The sequence below is a fragment of the Carcharodon carcharias genome, chromosome 13 (assembly GCF_017639515.1).
Source record: "Carcharodon carcharias isolate sCarCar2 chromosome 13, sCarCar2.pri, whole genome shotgun sequence".
NCBI lineage: Eukaryota > Metazoa > Chordata > Chondrichthyes > Lamniformes > Lamnidae > Carcharodon > Carcharodon carcharias.
The window spans coordinates 104,555,056-104,572,293 of NC_054479.1; the positions used below are offsets into that span (position 1 = coordinate 104,555,056).

General features: G+C 39.6%; 1 protein-coding gene and 1 long non-coding RNA gene across 9 annotated transcripts in view; one reads left to right on the forward strand and one right to left on the reverse strand.

The window, feature by feature from the left end:
* Nucleotides 1–2,772, reverse strand: part of anks1b (ankyrin repeat and sterile alpha motif domain containing 1B) — an 865,501-nt gene extending 862,729 nt beyond the window's left edge. For all 8 annotated transcript variants that reach the window (XM_041202975.1, XM_041202978.1, XM_041202973.1 and 5 more), the window contains exon 1: nucleotides 2,372–2,772. In XM_041202975.1, the coding sequence (XP_041058909.1) occupies nucleotides 2,372–2,502 (131 nt within the window). In that variant the 5' untranslated portion in view covers nucleotides 2,503–2,772. The remainder of the gene's footprint in view (nucleotides 1–2,371) is intronic.
* A 125-nt stretch (nucleotides 2,773–2,897) lies between these two features.
* LOC121285979 lies at nucleotides 2,898–8,569 on the forward strand. Its single transcript, XR_005944862.1, has 3 exons — nucleotides 2,898–3,015; nucleotides 5,753–5,877; nucleotides 7,170–8,569. It is a non-coding gene; the product is annotated as an uncharacterized LOC121285979 (long non-coding RNA).
* Nucleotides 8,570–17,238: the final 8,669 nt, after the last annotated feature.

The window sequence follows — 17,238 nt, forward strand, 5'->3', positions numbered from 1 at the left end:
TACTGTGCTTAGTCTCACATTAACCCTATATGTGCCAGACCCTTACACAATGTCAATAGTGAAATCCTTTTCATGAACACAGCTGCTCAATGCTTTCAATAGTAAACGTGCAGATGAAGAAATGTTAATAGTTGCATTTTCAAAAAAGATCCAAGGACACAAATGTGGACTTCAAATAAAGTAAGGAAGAGGGATCAGTGTGAAACAAAAAAAATGTTGGTATTTGGTCATAATGGTCAAGAATATTTACAAACATTAACGACAATAGATTTTCAAACCAAGTGCAAATATAAAGGAGTTCCTGATAATTCTTCAGCGAGTCCCCTCATCACTGGAAATTCACTTTAGTATATAATAATGATGACTAATTGGTGCCAATATCAATACTGTGCTGTCATTCTAGCTCTAGACACTTGCTATAAAGTTCAAGTATTGTTCATCATATCACCTCACCAGTGCTGGCTAAGGTTACTGACTTTCTACTACTTCTGGGTAAATATTATACTCCATGTAATTATTGCAAGAGGAATATGCTCACAGTTGATTTTATCCTCAACACAATATGTTACTGAAAAGTTATAGATTAGCAACTAGGGATTTGTAATCAAACCCTTAAAGTTAGTTTATCCTATCCAAAATAATTGAGCATGTCAGTAATGGAATCATTTCTCCTTTTAGAAGCACTAAATATTGACATGTGTCAACCCATACATCATCTGCATGCCTGCACCAATAGTTACTTTCCAGTTCCAGGAATACTACTAAACTCAATCCATGTAAAATTATAAACACAAACACCTTGAATCATAGCCCCTGCTGATAACACAGTTTTTAAATGTTATTAGCTTTTCCAAATTTACAGGGCTTCACAACTATCCATCGAAATAAATCAGTCAGCGATAGCTAGGTGCTGTGGGAAATGACCCTCGGTGCACTGGGATGATGTAGCCTACATGTTATGTGTCTATGTTCATCCGTAAACCGCCACCATCCCGACTGAACTATCCCAGCTATTCCAAACATCCAGCAGTCATGTCGCTGAACCAACGCCATGTTATGCAAATAAGAGGACTTTCTCTCAAACAAATGAATCTGTCCTGTTGGTCGCTTTTGAAGAGTCGCTTCGGATTTCAAAAAAGTTAATGAATTATATCATGTTGTTTCAACAAAAACAACAACGGTCAGTTAAAACGTCAGGTGAAACTTTAGCGATGGCACACCATTGTCCCTCTTCATGTGGCTTCATCGCCCCCTCGATCAATCGAGAACCATTCACCACATCAAACAGGGAACAAGGTTGTTCGAGAACCGAGATGCAGAATAAACGGTGGGGGGTGGAGGGCGCATCGCGAGTGAATCTACACAGCCGAGGGTGAAGGCGGGGGGGGGGGGGGGGGGTCTCCAAATGACAACGCCGGTCCCATTTGGGTCCCATCTCTCCCCGCCGCCGCCAGGAGGAATTCCCCTCCTTGTGCCGGCTTTGTCCTCCCCTCCCATCCCAAACACAAAGTCAGTCGCCTTTCACAACCCAAATAGCAGCTCAGCTGCAGGCTCATTGCGATACCAGAAGTGAATGTGAATACAACTGGATGATCTTGTATGTGATTTAAAAAGAGAAACATTTTATTTTTCGATGATGTTTAGAGTACGCATGTAACCGCCAACCTCTATCCTCCCGCAGCTTTTACATTTTTCCCCATGATGTTCCTATTCCAGAGCATGGTCCTAGTGCCCATCCCCCCCAGTCTAGTATTTGAAATTCCTCCCTATGTGCTTACCTATTTCTGATAGAATTACAGATCAATGTTCAGTTCCAGGAACGTCAAGCCTCCGAACACTTTTGGGGGAATCTCATTTAACCTAATGGTTTGTAAGTAAATGCTACTTAAATATACTGGCAGAATAAAACTCAGTGCACATGATTCTCCAACTTTTCTACAAACATGTTTGCAGCGGTTTACATTTCGACATGTGAACATTTAATCACTTTTGCACCTGTACAAGCTCTAACCCTGCAAACATTATCACCTCGTCCCAACAGTCACATCGAATTCCAAAACTTGCTGAGGAAATTCTCTTCTGGGGATAAAAGGAAGCCACTGCCTACCACACAGTAACAAACCGAACAAAAAACACACAATACAGCATTTGAAACACAGAGGAGCCTAACACTGCACATTCCTTCAAAACAAAATCAACCCTAATACGAAATAATACGAAATACAACCGTCTCACTTCTCGCAATTCTGAAGTCTGGACTAAGTGTTTCCATTTGTTCTGTTCATTACAACTAGACTGTAATGAAATACACATTTTCCACACTGGTTAATAAAATGCAACAGAGAACAGGCTGGGGCTCTCTCTAACTCACCTCAGCAGGCTGGAGAGTGGGGTGGAGCTCGGACCACTTCCCAATAATCCCTTTTTGCCACTTAGCAATTTTTCCACCACCGCTACATTCCCAATTCGAGCGGCTTCCAGAAGTTCCTGCTCTTTCCCCATAATACAAAGAGAGGGGAGGGGGGAAGAGAATTAAATAGTACAAATTCCAGTCGGCAACGCGTGCTCAGCGGCGTAAAGAGCCGGGCATCATTTTTAGAGAGCGGCTCACTGTAAAATAGAAGCAAAACTCCAAAGGGGGAGGGCGGCGAATACACACAGGGAGAGAGAGAGATGGGCGGTGGGCTATAACGGAGCCCGGCTGTGCAAGGGCTGCTCCCTCCCGCTCCACTCTGCCTGTGTGAGCTGAAGCCTCCCGCTCTCCCCCTCTATCTATCACACAGTGGGGGAGAAGCAGAGCCAGCAGAAGGAGCAGTCCCACCCCCTCCTCACACAGAGCCAGCCCCGCCGCCCTGTCAATCACATAAGGGCGTGAACTGCGGTTTCGCCAACCCTGAGCCGAATGTGTAGCAGCAGCGGTGACTGACAACTGAGCAACGCCTGGGACCCTCTCTTGTCTCACACACACACAAAAGGCCAAGTTGTGTGGGTCACTAGGCTAATGGTGTTATGCAGGTAACACGTCGCTGTGTCTTGCTCCACATCACCGTGGCTGCAAAACAATTTAACTACCGGTTAACCGCACACAATAATTAATGCATCGTGTGTGCAAGCAATTTAAAAATAATTACACGACGTAAGTTCGGACGATTATTTTTCATGTGTATTGTTAGAGTGAATCCGGTGTAAGTAGAAGGGTGGGACAGCCAAGGCATCGGAACACGGTGGCACATCAACAATAACTAAATAATCCCAGTGTCAGGCGGCTGCGGAGTTCTGCTATGCCCAACTTAACTCGGGATTTATTTTTTCATAAACACCCAATCCTACCTTACGTATTGCCGTTTTGCCATCTTCTATGATTTTGGCTGTTCATTAGTTTGAAAGATGGAAACCACATAATTCCTTTGTCTGCAAGTAGTTTTGACGCCTTCAAGTTATTGTTTGCTCTTAGAAAAGAACAGCGAACACTTTTTCACCTTGTGTCTTTGCTGTCAGGTGATATTTATTTAACCTGTTGTAGATATTCTGGTGACAGCAATGTTGTAGTAATTTCTGGATGCATCCTCTATTGATATTTCTGTGCTGTCCGTACAGCTACTTTGCTTTACAGCCTGCACCTATTACTGTATTGAAATATTAATATATCAGGATAAATAAGAGTATTCTCAAGTCTCCCCATACTTACGTGTATACCATCAAATATTTCTTAAATTGATAATCAGTATTCCGCCCTAAATGTCAACTTGTCAACGTTTTACAATAGAAATCAAGCTTTGTTCATTGGTTGACATCCTTCAAACCCAATCAGATCAGTCGAAGGGTAGTACTCAACACTAATACAGCCAATCAGATCAGCCGTTTATTTTAATTGGATTATTGCCACCATGAAAAGGTGGACAGAAGTACGTCATACTAACACACCAAACGTTCGTGCTGTATTGTTCCGAGCAATAAGTTTCGGCCCTCGAGTTTTAAAAACGGAATACGTTAGGAATTTACATCAGGTGGATCAGCATCGAAAAGAGCACCATGCAGAATAATGTTTTGGGTGTGATCTTTCATTGGACCTCATCCCTAAAGCTTTGTTTTGGTGATGTAAGCTCGCACTTTTCTCTCAAAATTATAACTAATTTTGTTATATCAGCAGATCCCAGCTGTCTCTGCCCAAAAAGGGGATAGACACGTATGAGCCAGTTTTGTGCTGTGACTGCTAGTTCAACTATTGTATGTGTATGTGTAGTAAAAACGTAATAAACATAATGTGCCATAGGTTAGGATTCTAGATGCAGAGAACTGGATCCTGGACTGAAGTCATTTCAACTAGTTTTATTTTAAATTTACAAGACCTGTAATCCTTTTAGCAGGTATTAGAGCAGGACTCAGCCTGCAGCAAAATGCAGCAGATCAAAATATGTCCAAAGCCAATTTTTTTCTGAGAGAAGTATATTCCTAGTATTCATGAGAAAATATATATTAGTCCTTTAGCACTCACATCTCTTTCAGCAATTTCTAGGGTGGTGTAAACTCTGTTTTGCTCACGTAACAATTTCCCCCTAAAAAAGGTGGTGGAATGGTGGAACGTTGCAGTTTAAATTATAAAAAATCCATGTCCCATTTCATTCTAATCCTAATTATCTGACATGTCATAGGTCCTAAATTCAAAACCATAAGCTTTTTTTTTGAGATTTTGCTATATTTCTAAGTCTGAAACTATGAGTAACACCACCACCTGGAAGTTCCCCTTCAAGCCACATACCATTCTGACTTGGAAATATATTGCTTTTCCTTCGTTGGGTCAAAGTCCTGGAACTCCCTCCCTAACAGCACTGTGGGTGTACATGCACCACATGGACTGCAACAGTTTAAGAAGGCAACTCACCACCACCTTCTCAAGGGCAATCAGGGATGGGCAATAAGTGCTGGCCCAGCCACTGACACCCACATTCCAGAACTAATTTTTTTAAAAATTGAGGCATAATTTGGGTCTTAATCTGATCATAAGAAATGTAAAGGCACACTAGGACAATTCACCTCCATCTCATCATCTCCTGATCTTTACTGAAGTTAAAAACTAATCACATGGAAAATTACAAATCCAACTCCCTGCATTGATATTCTAAACACAACTATTGCACCACTCCATCATCTCAGCTTGGGGCTTCTGATTTGTCTCGGTGCAGAAAAGCTATGGTTTAACTGAAAGTTTATAAGCCCTAAATGTCTATGATTTTGGACCAACATTTGTATATCTAATTAGTTGAATGTCACAAAATGTGCTATATGGAATTAATTTGATATTTCATCAGCTGGTTTCACATGTTAAACTTTTTAAAAGGGACATTTCACTGAAACAAAGACACTGACTTAAAATGGCTGCCAATTTGCATGTCTGTAGCCACATTCCATTTTACAGAGACATTTGGACTATGGAGACCCTAACAGAGACAAGGACTTCCCTGGAGGCTGGAGGTATGAAAAGCTTCTTTCCTATCTCATTCAGATGGAAGAATGAACCATTCAGGAGTTAATTGCTAGAACATTAAAAAATTAATCACCTCAGCTATCACAATGGCTAAGAGGAACTGTACTGGACATGAGCTGATCAACTTTTTTAAAATAAACAACTGACATGAATTTGGGATTTAGCAGCTGGAGAAAGTGGCTCTCTCTTGCCCCCTCTCTCTACAATATTCCATCTAAACTTTGAACCCTGTTTTGCTGAGTTAAAAGTGTGTCTACATTCTTACAGCAGACAGAGACTCTCTACTGAAAGCCATTGGATTTCTACAACGTTTCCAGGAGAAAAAGGATATACCAGCCATTACTTTAAAGCAACTACCTCAGCTGAAGAACCAATGCCTCTGGATATGATCGGTGAATCTTTATTAACTTTCCTTTTTTTAAAATCTGCACTTTAACATGACCAAGTTTAACATCTGATACTCTGTAAAGTTATTTTTTTTTTGCAAGAATGGGGTTTGAGTGTGTGTTTCTGTGCTTTCGTGGGGCGTATGACATAATTGTACATTTTTAATATTGTTACCAGGATGGGTTTTAGCACATTAATACTAACTCCTTACATGTTTAACTCAAGAATATCTGTCTAGCTTAATCCTTGCACACAATCAAGTACATACTGAATTGGCAATACAGCATCCTTTTATTAAAATTCAAAACCACTGCTATAACCAAACGAGGAGTAGGAAAAGAGGAAACCCAGTATTTCCCTCCTCACCTAGTCATAACAGAAAGTTTATATTATTTTTATCTCAAACAAATGTTGCTTTAATAAATGCCACCAAGATTTTCAGTGCAGCTATGAAGAGTGGAAACAGAGACAACCTTGGCTTGATGCCCTCTCTGATTGTAAGGGAGGAACACAATGCCAGTCAAAGTAAGAGGAACTGATTATAAGGTATACGGCCTTTGATCAAAGTTAGGACTAAAACCTTAAATTTTCAGGACAAGTATTTGCACCAGCTTTATCCCTTATCTAAGTCTGAAGCCAAAATACAACAATGATGAACTGTCTAATAGATGTATGAGCATTGTGGGGTAGGCAGTGATAGTACACATTCTGCAGCAGGGTAATTTTTGCATTGGAAGGGTCTATATCATGATTGATTCAGAAAACCTACTTCATCCTAATTATGGAAAGAAAATCACCTTGTAGGCAGTAAAAATGAATAGCATTGTATTCATTCAAGGGGCGCAATCCTGTTCACAACTGTAATAGGATGAAGAAAGGAACTCTGTAAAATGGACAGAATATTGTCAGCTCCCATAGGTAGATTTTATATAAAGGATATGCCTACTGAGTAGTGAGGTATCACTCTAATGATATCAAATTTTCAATTTTCAATTCAGCTCGTGGAGGACTGAAGGAGAATAATGGTTAATAATCGAGTATCCTAATTATTGAATTCTTTTCTGAAAAAAATGTGAACAGTTCATCACAAACACAAGTTTGGAAATTGCAAACTAAGTGGCGTAATGTTATTGCATGTCCCAGTGTACAGTGGGCAGGAATACTGACAGTTGCATTGTCATTAACTAAGAAAACAGATTATTTTGTTGAGGAGTGTGTGAGACAGCATCATCTACCAGCAATAACCTGTTCAAAGTAAATATACATTTATTTTTGTTATTATTTCCTCATTTTTTAGGCTACTGAGACAGTAGATTTACCGCCTACTTCGACTTTCTGCCAGTGCCACTATATTGAGATGGGATGAGCTGGCCAATGTTTACTTTTTTTCTCCTCTCTCCGGTATTCTCCACTTGGCACTAACCACCGAGAGAACAGATACAATTTGATTTTTTATCAGCCTCTGGAACATCAGACTGACTTATCAGTGTCCCTGGTGTAATGAAATCCGAAACATGTTCTTTGATAAATGTGCTTATGATTCTTTTACATACTGTGCACTGAGGAACCCATCCCTTATTGTCAGCAGACCATCATGGACTAAACATTCTCAATCATGAAAAGTTCAGATCATTGTTAGTTTATGACTTCACTACATATCACCCTGATTAAATGTTCGTAAGAAGTATTAATTGCACTTGACAGCTCCAGCAGTGATAAAGTGCTACACTGAGGGTAATAGATTGATTTTAGTAAACTTACATTCTGTTCAAGACGGGGAGTCATGTCTCTCAATGCTGATGAACAAATGAATAAGCTTTCACTTGCAATAATATTGCTGCTGCCTGGATACAGCAGGGACATGTGGCAAATACTTGCAGGTTACTTGGCTTTCATATCTCCAGCCTTGCTTTGGTTCAGTTTTGTTTAAAATAGTTAGGCATCATTGTTATACTGTAGGTTTTTTTTTAGAAAAGGCTAATATTTTATGGGCTTTAAATTCATAAACATATTCATGTTTTTCAAAGATATAGATTTAATGTGTACTGCATAATAAATACATTGATAACATTATTTCGATCAATTTTAGTCACAGGTAGGTAGTCACTTGGGATTTTTTTTACATTATAGATGCTGTATAAATGCAAATTGTTTTTGAATAATAAAATGGACAATAAGGTGAACTCTGATATAGATCAGAGCGAGAAAAATACTGATCTACTATTTTCATTGCAAGAATGTTAATTCTGATTCTTGAAATTAATACACGGATTTTTAAAAAGAAATTGAAAAGTGAAATTGATGCATTTAAAATTGAAATAAACTTAGAACACAAGCCTGTACCCAAGGATAAACACGGCTTTAATGTTATCAATCATCATTTGAGGAGGTTCTCAACATTTACTGAGAGCTCCCCCCGACACTAACAGGTGGAATTGGAAAATCAAAGCCAGAAGCTATTGTTTTAACTCTTGACACTATCTGCTGGAGAACCAACGCACTGCACCACATTTCCAGTTAAGAAATGAATTGGCTTAACAGCTGCAATCAGTTCTGATCAGTTCCTAGTTCGTTTCTGATCCACTCCAAAAGTAATATGTTCAAGCCTCATCCAAGACTTGCAATGAGAATGACATCAAGGCAACATCTGACAAGAGTGTGGCAGCAAGGAGCCCTAGCAAAACTGGAGTCGATGGGAATCAGATGGAAAACCCTCTGCTGGTTGGAGTCATATCTAGCCCAAAAGGAAGATGGTTTTGGTTGCTGGAAACCAATCATCTTAGCCCCAGGACATTGCTGCAGGAATTTCTCAGAATGATGTCCTAGGCCCAATCATCTTCAGCTCCTTCATCACTGACCTTTCCTCCAACATGAAGTCAGAAATGGGGATGTTGGCTGATAAAGGCAATATCTTTCTTTTCACTGTCCCAATGATTGATTTGTGTATAATACACATTCTTCATTATCCTCAGTAAGCTACTTAACTATTTCAATTGAATCTTACGAGCAAGATGGTGGTTGAAAATTGACGTGGGTGGATTTTTTGAGTATTTTCTTCTGCAGGAAAATAGGTCCGATGTACAATAAAATTGCCAACCCATGCTTTGTAAACCTGCACAGCAGCGGAGGCAATCATTTCCCCAAATATGTTTAATATTGACAGGCCACATTTCTAAACCAAGTGCAACAGATATATATGGTAAGCTATCGGAGATGGCCTTTGAAATAAACAGTGCAAAAGAGTGAAAAGACAATTACATGTGATTCTGGAGGGAGAAGGATGATGAGGGTCAGGAAGGCAGGGTAAAAATCAGTCAAAATGACCTTTGCCAATTATTCCCTCCAGAGACTGGAGCAAAGGGGACAGGTAACAAGTCCAAAGCTAAAGAAAAACCCCAAAACTTCCAGGGAGTGGTAGAAGGGAAAGTCCAAAGAAGACCTTCTAGACAAAGGAAGGACAGGACCCTGGGGAAAGTTCCTGTTAAGTGAAGTTAAAAGTGAGGAGCAGAGAGAAAGACTCTAAGCTTCAGATTTAAAGACAAAAGCTACAGAAAGCAGATTTAAAGCGAGAACAGGGAAGCAGAACATCAGAAGCAGAGTTTGAAACCCAGGAGGTGAACCCTTGCGGAAGGCGTCTGAGAGAAAGCATCAGATTGGGAGAAGATTACAAGGTGTGAGGTCTTGGAGAGTAGAGATTGGAAACCCTCGTGTGAAGGATGGAATTCTGTGAGACTGGTTGGTTCACAGTGTGAGAAGCATCTGGGGGGAGTTGAGAGATTCAAAGCATCTGGTTGAGGTGGCAGCTGTCACTTGATTTCAGAGTGTCATGTGTCTGACCACAGGATTCCATAGATTTACATGGACTGTGTATTTACTGTGTACATTAGAGTATAAGATAGCTTTTGTAACTTGTGTTATCCTTACAAATCTGTATACATCTGTAAAGTTATAGTTATGGGTGAAGGAATTTTGTAATATAGTTCACCTTTTCTTGTTGAATAAATGTTTTATTATTTTGTTAAAAGTTCATCAGCTGACTCCTGTGCCTCTGTTTAGTAGCCAGTTTCCACACATCTAAACAAACAAATAAAAGTTAGGACCTATCAAGCTGGGTACCGCTCTGGGATCAGGCTTGTCCAGTGGTAACCTCAGCTGGCAATCATAACAAAGTGGGGGCTCTTGCGGCATTTGAAACGCGGACAGTGGGTGATTGAACATGGAATAGTAATTGGTATGAGACTGGAAATCCATGATATTGGTGGGATTTGTGAATCCTTTTAACAAGTACGTGGAGGTAAAGAGGTACTGGACGTAGGAATTGGAGTCGCTGTGAGGTATATTATATGGCTTGGAATTCGAAATGGCGTTGGAAGTTGCTAAGATTTTTTTATAGATGGAAAATGTACTCTGACTGGTTTACAGAAATTAACCAAGAGTAAGCTGATTGAATTGACAGATAATTTGGAGTTAAAACTACCCGAAGAGGCAAGGAAGCAGACATAGTTGAGATAATAGCACAGCGTCTAAAACTGGAAGGGATAATAGAGAGACCACATTTTCCAGGGAGTGAGTCACAGATGGAGGTAGTGAGACTTCAGTTAAAAATGAAGAAGTTTGAACTTGAACAAGCAAAGGAACTGAAAAAACTTGAATTGGAGGCAAAGGAAAAACAAAAGGAAAGGGAAAGGGCATTCTAAAGGGAACAAATGGAAAGGCAGGAGAAAGAAAGGAAGCTAGAACTGGAATTCCAGGCGAGAGAGAAATATGAAGAAAGAGAGGCAAGGGAAAGAGAAGGAGCGAGAAAGGAAATACCAGCTTAAATGACAGTAAGTTAAAAAAGAAATCTCAGATTCTGAGGAAAGTTCTGATGAGGAGAAAACCTTCAACTTAAAACCTAGTAGTGAGATGTTTAAGTTTGTGCAGGCTCTCTCAAAGTTTGAGGAAAGAGATGTCAAGGCATTCTTTGTTTCATTTAAAAAGGTAGCTAGGCAAATGAAGTTGCAAAATGAAATCTGGACATTACTTTTACAGTGTAGGTTGGCAGGTAGAGCTTATGACGTTTATGCTTCACTTTCAGAAGCGGTTTTTGAGGATTATGATGCAGTAAGAAAGGCTATTCTGAGTGCATATGAGTTAGTCTCTGAGGCATACAGGCAGAAATTTCGGAATGTAAAGAAACAGCCTGGGCAGACCTTGAGAGGGTAAAGCAAAGTAATTTTGACCATTGGATAAGGGTATTGAAGGTAGAAATGACTTATTAAGTTCTAAGGGAAATAATTCTCCTGGAAGAATTTAAAGATTCACTTCCTCTTGTGGTTAGAACCCATGTTGAAGACTAGATGGTTAAAAACAACTAGACAGGCAGCAAAACTGGCTGACGATTATGAATTAGTCCATAGATCTAAACCCTTTTTCCGTCATCCCCATAAACCCGAGAAGGAAAGAAGATGAGAAGGTAAAATGAAGGCAAGTAGTCAGGGAAGAGAAGGGACAGTTAGGAATTCTCAGGAAATTTCTCCTCAGACTAGAAAAGAAGGTGCTGAGGGTGGAAGTGAGATTCGAAAGCCTAAGTGTTTTCACTGGAATAAGGTAGGACATGTTGAGGCAGAATGCTGGAAATTAAATGGTCAACCTATTACAGTAATAGGAATGCCTAAGGAATCCTCACGAAAGGTTGTGTCAGAAAAGGAAATCGTTGTTTAAACTGTAGCAGTAACACAGGTGAAATGTGTTCCCTCAGAACATAGAGTAAAGGGGGATATGGTTCAGGATAGTCCAGAGAATTCTTCTTTGCTTACTGGTGAAGGAAATCAGGCTAACAGAGGGTCTGGTTGTTTTGTATCAAAGGGAGAATTGTTCCTTATTCCACCAACAAAATAATTAAGCAGATTAAAATTTTGAGAGATACAGGGGCAGATCAATCATTGATGGTGGCTGATGATACAATTTGTGTTCCGGCTAGTTTTATGAAAGAAAACATATTAATAAGGGATATTAGTAGAATTTATAAACCTTTTTCTTTGTGTCAAGTTAACTTACAAAGTCACTTTGTAAATGGAATTGTTACAGTAGGTATTATTCCTAAATCACCTATTGAAGGGGTGGATTTTATTCTGGGTAATGACTTGGCTAGTGGAGGCAGTAATGTGGTAACAATTGTATTGCAGCAAGCAGTTGATCATGTTGATCTTAACAAACTTCAGGAAACTACTATGGCCAAAAATGACATGCTTACAGCAGTTAACAAGCAATTGAAAGAAAACCTGATTAATGTAGAAAACCAACTTTCATGTATGAAAGAGGGGTTTGCTAATGAAAAAAGAGAATTGGTGAGATCAATTGAGAATCAGTCACAGAAAGAAGAACACTTGACTCAGGACTTGAAATGCCTAAATGATAAACTTGTAGAAGCAAATTTAACAAAGGTCAATCTTCAGTTAAAACTTAATGAACTTCAAGCATCAATAGTTGCTATGAAATATCAGGAAAAATGCCTTGAACAAGAAAAGGAATTGTTGGTAAATCAGAATAATTGGTTGAATGCAGAAAAACCAAAACTAAAGAACTGTTAGAACTTTGTTGGGAAAGGAGCAGTGAGATTCTCAAACTTCGAAGCAAACTGGATGAAAAGAAAAAGATGTGTGATATGGAGTGTCATGGTTCCAAAGTTGTTTCTGTGAATAAAAACTCTTTGCTGAATTGTGATTGAGTTGAGCAAAGAACTGATCCAAGTAAAATTACTGATGTATCAACCTTAGTGATGGACAATATGAAAACAACTAAAGTGCCTGCAGAATTGGAAATCAAGAATTGCCAACAAAAAGGACTGAAATCACAAAATGGTCTGGAAATGTCAATGACCAGAGACTCAGATTTTCAAGTGTTTGCCGGTGCTAATATACAAAATACAGCAGTTGGAATCCAGACAAGTAGACAGTTTGCAAAAGATCATGCAAAACTGGAAAGGAGTGGAATGATAAAATTTGTGGGTTATGTAAAAGAATTGAACGGTTGGAATGAACTATGAAGCTCCACAGGGAGAATATAATTGAGACTGCTCAAAAAGAAGTGGAAAAGATCTGTTCAAAATGGGATCTGGAGAGACAACAATATCATAAAATGTTTAAAGATAAAACCAAGCAGGAGTATGAAATGCTTTTGTATGACATAACCTTGAAATGGCAAAAAGAGATTTTGACCAGAAAAGAAATGAAATATTAATGCACAAAAATGCCATTTTGGCTTTGCTAAATTGAAATGAGAATTTACCACATTTGGGTTCAGAAAATGAGCTTGTGGATGGAATTATGCCTACAGTGAATGAAAAGAACAATTGGGCTGTAGACTTAAATGAAACATTTTTTTTCTGAGTTAAAGATTGGGAATAAGAGGAAAAAAGAAATATAAAAGTTGAGTTATGAAAATACTATGATGTGCAAATCTTGCTAATCTTATTACATTTATTGACTTTGTTTAAGTGTGTTTTTGTAATTGTACAATATAACGTGTAATTGTGAAATTAAATGGAAAATGTATTTGTATAATAGATAATAAGCTATTTCTAGAGGTTTATGATGTTAAGTTTGTGTGAGGAGGATGGAAGTTTATTGCAAAGAAACCACTGTGTGAAGCTTTTTTTCCTACAAAGGGAAAGGTGTTAGGAAACCAAGATAGCTTAAGTAAGTTATATTTATATTTGTGAGTGTTAGGAATGAGTTTTAGCTTTAAAGTTTAAGAGTCATTTGTATTTCTGTATCTGCATGTTAAGAAATGTCAAATGGAGTTTTAGTTTCACTTTGGAAAGGTGCTTGCATTTCTAATGAGGAGTTTTACGACCCCTAAGGTAAACATACAAGGGTGGAAGGAAGGTTAACATACAAGGGTAGAAGGACTGGACTGTTGCCTAGCAACAGGGGCCAGAGAGGTAGGTCACTCCCACATACACACACACACACAGAAGAAGAGAAACCTCAGTTGTTTTGGAAGCTGTTTGAGTGCAGTTGGTTCTGAAAGCTGCTGGCAGGAGAGATTGGGGCAAAGGGGACAGATAGCAAGTCCCAAGCTGAAGAAAAGCCCCAAAATACCAGAGGAGTGGAAGAGGGGAAAGTCCAAAGTCAAAGGAAGGACAGAAGCCTGGAAAAAGGTGCTGTTAAATGAAACTAAGAATGAAGGGCAGAGAGAAAGGCTGCAAGCTACAGATTTAAAGAGACAAAAGCTGCATAAAGCAGATTTAAAGGGAGAATAGCTCACAAGAGGCAAGAAGATCCATAGAGACAATGGAAGGTCTGTAACTCTTTTCTATGCATAATTTAAGCAGTGGTGTACTGTTGACAGTTGACTCACAGGGACAGAGTGTATGGAAGACAGTTTGAATGCATGTGGTGATCCAGGGAAGAGGAACATCAGAAGGAGAGTTTGAAACCCTGGAGCTGAACCCTTAGGGTAGGTATCCGAGAGAAAGTGTTGGTTTGGGAGAAGATTCCAAGGTGAGGTCTTGGAGAGTGGAAATTGGAAACCCTCTTGTGAAGGATGGAATTCTGAGAGGCTGGTTGGTTCACAGTGTGATAAGTATCTGAGGGGGAGTTGAAGAGCGATCCATAGCATTTGGTTGAGGTGGCATCTGTCACTTGATTTCAGAGTGTTGTGTGTCTGACCACAGTGTGCATTAGATTTACATGGACTGTGTACTTACTGTGTACATTAGAGTATAAGATAGCTTTTGTAACTTGTGTTGCCCTTACAAATCTGTATACATCTGTAAAGATGTGGTTGTGGGTGAAGGAGTATTGTAGTATAGTCCATCTTTTCTTGTTGAATAAATGTTTCATTCTTCTGTTAAAAGTTCATCAGCTGATTCCTGTGCCTCTGTTCATAAGAAATTGGGGCAGGAATAGGCCATTCAGCCCCTTCAGCCTGCCCTACCATTCAATAAGATCATGGCTGATCTGCCCCAGGCCTGAACTCTTTCATTCAGTAGACACTCTCCACGCATCTAAACAAAAATAAAAGTTAGGATCTATCAAGCTGGGTTCCACTGTGGGCTCAGGCTTGTCCAGAGATAACCACAGCTGGGGATCATAATGATTTCAATAATACTGATTTTAACGTGTGTAAGTAACAGCAGGTATTTGTGGCCAGTTGCTTTAACACAAATTGAAACAGGCCTGATCTTCAAATTTTCCACAAATTTTTATTGTTATGTCATTGTGAAGTTTATAAAAGTAACAATCAAGCAGGGAAATGCCACCTGCCAGGAGTGCATGTGAGATATTCAAGTGGACTGTGGGGGATTTTCTCACCATTAATTTAAATGTCTAAACATCCCAGGCAGTATTTCCCAGAAATTCCATATGTTCTGCCAATGGGTGAGGCTTCTAACCCATTTGGCTGAATTCGGAACATCAGCCTTTATGTGAAACCAAACATAAATGACCCAAAACCCTTGTCTTTCACCTACATTCCATCTCCAAATACCCACCATGATAAACCTGCTGTAAGTGAGAAGGTATAGAGTTAGAAGGCCAGCAATAACACCAGTAGAGAGCACAAGTTCCTCAGTATACATGTTAGATAATGGAAGGCAATCTCTCAAAGGGAGGTAGCCACTATAAGAAAATGCAAGGTCCAAGACGATGCGTACATGCTGCTCCTTCATGCATGTCCCTCACAAACGCTCAACACAGAGAAATATTTGCTTAATCCCTGCATAAATCAACACCCAATAGCTTCAGAAAGAAGGAGAGAAGGAGAAAAAGAGTAGAGGTTTGCTTGTCTTTGGAACAGATTAAATCCATAGATAGGTAAATGTGAAAAGAAGGTCTGTTGCTTTTTAGACATCTGCCGATACAGCCCATGTGGAGTCAAGTATTGCCTTAAGCACTGTCCATATGTCCTGGTTTCTTTGTAATGAAGTGATGCATTCTAGCAGCCAACACTGTCAAAACCCTGATTTCTTCAGCAGAAGCACAGCTTGAATGAACTATGACAACATTTGCAGCACTAAACTCCATCTGCATCTTGGTATTACTTCTTACCAGAGGGATGCTAACCTACTAATGTGCTTTACAACTAATTTCACAGGAACAGCATCAAAATGTTTAGGAAGCATTAAACTAGAACAGAAAAATAACACTCAACCTTAGTTTCTACAATGAAAATACCCATTATCTGAATAACTGCTAGCTGCAAAACCTGAAGGTACCATTTTCAGTAATTAATGAAAGACAATATATTTAAAGTCTAACATTGTCTATGGACCTTTTGGTAGTTGTATAAACAACTATAAGATTCCCTTAATGTAATTGCCATGTCTTCTTTTTATCCATGGAAGTGTGTGTGGATCTGTTCCTATTGCTGACTGTAACTTGCAAGAATTGGTTACATTCTTCTATCTGCATTTGCCAGAAATAGTTTCACATAGAAAAACATTGCATGCAATTTAAAGTAAAATTAGATTAGCAAATACTTTCTATATCAGACCTTGGAGACATTGGCAGGTCTGCAGAGAAACAGCCTGCCAGAGCATCTAAACAATGGAACTGTAGTCTGAGTAGTTCTGTGCGGCAGTGGCATGTGCCTTTTTCTAAGTGTGCTTTGTTGCTGTGTTAGGATTTCTACTTGGAATCACCAACTATGACTACAAATTACAGCTTTGGTCTCCCAACAGCCAAGTCTTCATTCTCGCAGGCCCATCGTGTATATATGTGGACTACTGCAGAAAGTATCATGGCTGCTTGCCAGACAATGGACATTAACATGCACAAGAAACTTCTGTAGTCTAACATGACTTACACTCTCATCAATTTAAAAAAAAATTCATGGGATGTGACCACCACTGGCAAGGCCAACATTTGTTGCCCATGCCTAATTGACCCTGAGAAGGTGGTGGTGAGCCACTGCTTTGAACTGCTGCAGTCCATCTAGTGTAGTTAAGAAGGGAGTTCCAGGATTTTAACCCAGCAACAGTGAAGGAACAGTGACATAGTTCTAAGCCAAGATGGTGTGTGGCTTGGAGGGGAATTTGCAGGTGATGGTGTTCCCATACATCTGCTGCTCTTGTCTTTCTAGGTGGTAGAGGTCGAGGGTTTGGAAGGTGCTGTTGGAGGAGCCTTGGTGAGTCGCTGCAGTGCATTTTGTAGATGGTACACACTGCTGCCACAGTGCGTCAGTGGTGAAAGGAGTGAATGTTTAAGGTGGTGGAGAGGGTTCTGATCAAGTGGGCTGCTTTGTCTTGGTTGGTGTCGAGCTTCTTGAGTATTGTTGGATCTGCACTCATCCAGGCAAGTGGAGAGTATTCCATCACACTCCTGACTTGTGCCTTGTAGATAGGTTTTGGGAACTCAGGAGGTGAGTTACTCACCACAGAA